The 4,730-nt window shown below is 36.2% G+C and overlaps 1 protein-coding gene across 1 annotated transcript in view; it reads left to right on the top strand.

Moving 5' to 3' along the window:
- HPSE (heparanase) overlaps nucleotides 1-3,000 on the top strand; it is a 33,588-nt gene extending 30,588 nt beyond the window's left edge. Inside the window, exon 12 of the mRNA XM_024755893.1 lies at nucleotides 1,430-3,000. Within this exon, the coding sequence (XP_024611661.1) occupies nucleotides 1,430-1,589 (160 nt within the window). The 3' untranslated portion in view covers nucleotides 1,590-3,000. The remainder of the gene's footprint in view (nucleotides 1-1,429) is intronic.
- Nucleotides 3,001-4,730: the final 1,730 nt, after the last annotated feature.

Raw genomic sequence — 4,730 nt, 5'->3', positions numbered from 1 at the left:
AGGCACAAAAAGGGGGAGCCCCGCGCCCCAAAAAAAAAAAAAAAAAAAAAAAAAAAAAAACGAAAACTTTATAATAATGTTAAATTGGAAACAATCAAATGTCTAACATTAGACAATTAAGTAAATAAACTAATATGCTCATACAACTGAATCTTGTGCAGCCATTAAAATGATGTAGTGGATGAATGTTTAATGGTGTGAACAAATGTTAGGATGTGTTACAGGAAAAAGAATCAACTTGCATTAGCAGGCAGATTCTCAACCACTGCGCCACCAGGGAAGCCCAAGAAGAATCAACTTTTAAGAGACTATATACTGTATGCTCATTTTTGTCTAAATGAAAACATGTATGTACATACATACATAGAAAAGAGATGAATAAATATACATCAAAATCTTAAAAATGGTTATGATGAGTTAACAGGTTGCTTTTGTTATATTTATCTGAATAATGATGATAGATAATACTTTTACAGTGCTTACTATATACAAGGTACCGTTACATGTATTATATACATGACATAGATAAACTCTGACAGTAATCTAAATTTTCAACAATAAAAAACTTTTTTCATATATAAAAATTTCATAATGTAAAAAGCATTTAAGAAAAAGATAATAGAGATAAAAGCATCATTTGGAATTATGGAAGTAACTATCAGCAGAACTAAAAGCAGATTAAAGCTTTTCTTCATAAGCTCTTGTTTATATGAGATTTATTGCTGTAAGCATGTATTAATTTGACTTAAATAATAATAAATATGCATAAGAAATAATACTTGTCTTTAATTTTTTTTCCATTTTTTGACTCAGTTTTGATTTTAAATTCCAACAGTGAGATGCAAAGAAAACATAATTTTTTTGGAATCTGTGTTTGCTTCACCACAGCAATATACATTCTACCAAAATAGCTTAACAATTTAAGAAAATGAATGCATACCTCCTGGGAAAAGGGGAGTAAGAGGGTTTATGGACATAGTTACAAATGGGAAATTGACTGTCATTTTGTATGTTAAATTCATGAAATTCACACTCCATTCCATATATTTGCTTTATATAAAAATGTTTTCAGTTTCTTACCATCCAAAAAAATGCTGCAGATCCAGAAGTATGTCATCTTCGTTCTTTTTATAACTCCATCATCTTGCCTAGTATGGGTTACATGTGTTCCATTTTCTGTAAAGGGCCAGATAGTAAATATTTGGGGCTTTGCAGGCCATATGGTTTCTGTCACAACTGCTCAACTCTACCAGTGCAGCTTAAAGACCATCTAGGTCAGATGTTTAACTGACATAGTGTTCAAATACAAATTATATAACATAAACTGCCACAGAAAAATTTTTTGGTCTTAAAAAGATCTCATGACTTTTATAGAGTAGATGGAAGACACACAACTTGGCTAACTTGGACGTATCTTTCCCCTTTGCAGATCTGTCCAGCTCAATGGTCAAACTCTGAAGATGGTGGATGACCAAACCCTGCCAGCTTTGACAGAAAAACCTCTCCGCCCAGGAAGTTCACTGGGCCTGCCAGCTCTCTCATATGGATTTTTTGTGATAAGAAATGCCAAAGTTGCTGCTTGCATCTGAAAATGAAAGACATATACTAGCCCAGAGACTGAATTTTTCAAGTGCATTGATAAGAGGAAAGCAAAACTCAGGCTGTAGGAAGGCAAGCAGATGAACTGGTGACTGCTTTAGGGCCACTAGGACACTCTCAGCGCTAGATTAGCACAGTATTTTGTTCTAAGTAGACCACTGTTAATAGTAATACCTAGTTCCAAACACTATGTTTGTATTCTGCATGTACTATTTTTATTTAAGATTATTAAAAATGTATATAAATACTCCCAATACAGCCAGGGGGCAAGTAAGTGAAGGATATATTATTAGTTTTAAGAAAGTGTTTAGTTGTTTTTATTTTAAAAAAAAAAAACAGTTATTAGAAGATTGTCAGATTCTTTCCTCCATATGCTTTCCTCCCATAGGGCTGCTGTCAGAAAAAGTTTACTACCACAACCGTCAAATCATCTATAAAAGAGAGACAATCTCTTTGCAGCTTAACAGAGAGCTAAATTCAGCTGCTGCTTCACTTCCCTCTGTTCTGTTTGTCTCTGTCAGCAATACTGTGTGAGAGGACAGATGGTTAGACGTGATAGCCCAAAAAAACGATTAATGGCAATTTGGAGGGAAGGGATTATGTAAACTTCAAATGAAATAAAAACTGACTGTAAGTGAAATTGATTTACCAAGAGGAGAAAATTTAATTCAATACATTGTAAGCATCTGTTAATGTTTTCCTTTAATCTACCTTAAATTCTTGTTTTAGTTGGCTGCAAGTAACAGAAAACCCTGATTCCAATGGCTTAAACCACCACACATTTATAATCCCACATAACAAGAAGTTCAAGTAGGGTGAGCTCCACTGCTCAGTATGTCATCAAGGAATCGGTTTCATTCCATCTCTCTGCTCTGTCACCTTTAGTATTGGCTTCATTCTCAAGCTGGTTTCACTATGGCTGTAGCTATTCCATGGGCCCATTCAGACCTGGCAGCAGCCAGAGAAAGAAGATGAGCAATTTTTTCTGTCTCCTTCATAGACTTTTAAGGACCCTTTCTCAGAGGTTCTCTCAGCAAAACTCTCCTCATGCCTCCTCGTGTCATGGTCGCATGGCCATTCTCCCCAGTCACTGCCACCATCAATGAGATTCCTCCAATTGTCTCCTAATAATCTTTTGGAATGGAGAGGGTGTTGGGAAGTCTATAACACTGACCACTACTGTTCTGTGCTTTTATCAGTAACAGAATGTATTATTTTCTCCTGTGTCTTAATTCTTAGAAATATAATTCTCCTTATGTTTATGCCTGCTATGAATATTGTCATCAATTAAGTACATTTATAAGGAACTAAAGCTGAAACTTAAAGTTTGGATGCTTTAATATCCTTAAATTTTATATGTAATTTTTATATTTTCACATTTGAAATAAAGTAACTTTTATAACCTCAATATTGCATGATTATTCTTTCTGTTTTTTAATTTATTTACTTATTTTTGGCTGTGTTGGGTCTTCGTTGCTGCGCGTTGGCTTTCTCTAGTTGTGGCGAGCAGGGGCCACTCTTCGTTGTGGCACGCGGGCCTCTCACTGTGGCGGCTTCTGTTGTTGTGGAGCAAGGGCTCTAGGTGCGCAGGCTTCAGTAGTTGTGGCTCGCGGGCTCTAGAGCGCAGGCTCAGTTGTAGCACGGGCTTAGCTGCTCCGCAGCATGTGGGGTCTTCCCGGACCAGGGATCGAGACCGTGTCCCCTGCATTGGTAGGCAGATTCTTAACCACTGCACCACCAGGGAAGTCCTTGATTATTCTTTCAATAAAGCTTAAGCCTACAGATCCCTTGTTTCCTTCACCACTTTGTTTATACCTCCTACCTTTATTTGTCCTTTCAGCCTCCCCCATGCCAACTTGACCCTGAAGAAAAGAGATCATCAGACACAGACACGATTTCCTCCCTCATCATGTAGATTCAATCATGATCAGTGTTCGGTCCTATCTATTTTTCTTTTCCCTAACCCCTCCTTCACTTAATAAATTCAAGGCCCATTTTTTCACTCGTATTATTGTAATAATTTTCTAATTGTTCTTCCTGACTTTGCTTAAAATTCTTAAACTTTGCTTAAAGTTTGCTTAAAAATTAAAATGGCTCTCCATTTCCTATAGCATATAAGGTCCTCCATAACCTGGCACCTGCTGTTTTCTTCAGCCTCAATTCTTGCTACTTTCCCCATGAATTCTGCTCTCCACCCACACATCGGTTGAGCAGTCCAGACACACAGCCTCTTTTACCTTTTGCTCCTGTAACTTCGGTACTGCTCTTTCTGCTCTCCACCTGGACTCTTCTACCTCTCCTCTCTATGTGGCAAACTTTTATGTTTATTAAGACCCAGCTCAAACAGCAGTTTCAATGCCTCCCCTATCATTCAAGTAGCTTTAGTCATATTCTTTGCTCCTATAGCAGTTTGGACATTTACTGTGGCACTTATGATACATCTAAATTGTGTCCATATATCTTTCTAACTTGACTCTAAGCTTACAAGAAAGAAGTTCAATATCTTAATCATCTTTGTATTCCCTATGCTTAGCACATTGGCACACAGTAGCCATTCAGATGTTTCCTTAATGACAGAGAAGAACGTTCAAATTTGAAACTAGCTTAGGTAGTTTGATTTTGAGTATACAGAAAAACTGAGTGATGTTTCAAACCTCAAAAAGTATTGCCTGATAACTTCAAAATTTTTTTTTAAATTATCACTAGAAAGTTTTTACTGTGGTGGGTGGTTATATGAAGAACAGGGGCATAGTTATGTGAAGAAAGGAATGCTCTCAGTTGTATATTAATGAATATTAAATTCATTATTAATAAATAGGGTTTTTTTTAACTTTTTTAGAGGAAGCTTCTTGCCTGTCACATTAGTGAGACTTTTTGAGCCCATATGATTTCATTAATTTATTTAATCAATCAAATATATTTATTTTCTGCAACTTATTATATTGGCTCAAAATTACATCTGTCTTTTAGTTTGGCCCTTGTGATTCACCTCACCTACATGATAATGGGAATTACCAACTCCTGCTGTGAAACTTGTATGTTCAGGGCTTGTCAGTTCTGTAATTGCACCCATTTTCTTTTTTAAAACTTCTGGTATGTCTCATCAACCTATTGAAACACCTCATGGTTGA

This window comes from Neophocaena asiaeorientalis, unplaced genomic scaffold, assembly GCF_003031525.2.
Source record: "Neophocaena asiaeorientalis asiaeorientalis breed wild unplaced genomic scaffold, Neophocaena_asiaeorientalis_V1.1 scaffold173, whole genome shotgun sequence".
NCBI lineage: Eukaryota > Metazoa > Chordata > Mammalia > Artiodactyla > Phocoenidae > Neophocaena > Neophocaena asiaeorientalis.
Note: the sequence above shows the minus strand (reverse complement) of the source record. Positions and strands in the feature narration are given on the sequence as shown.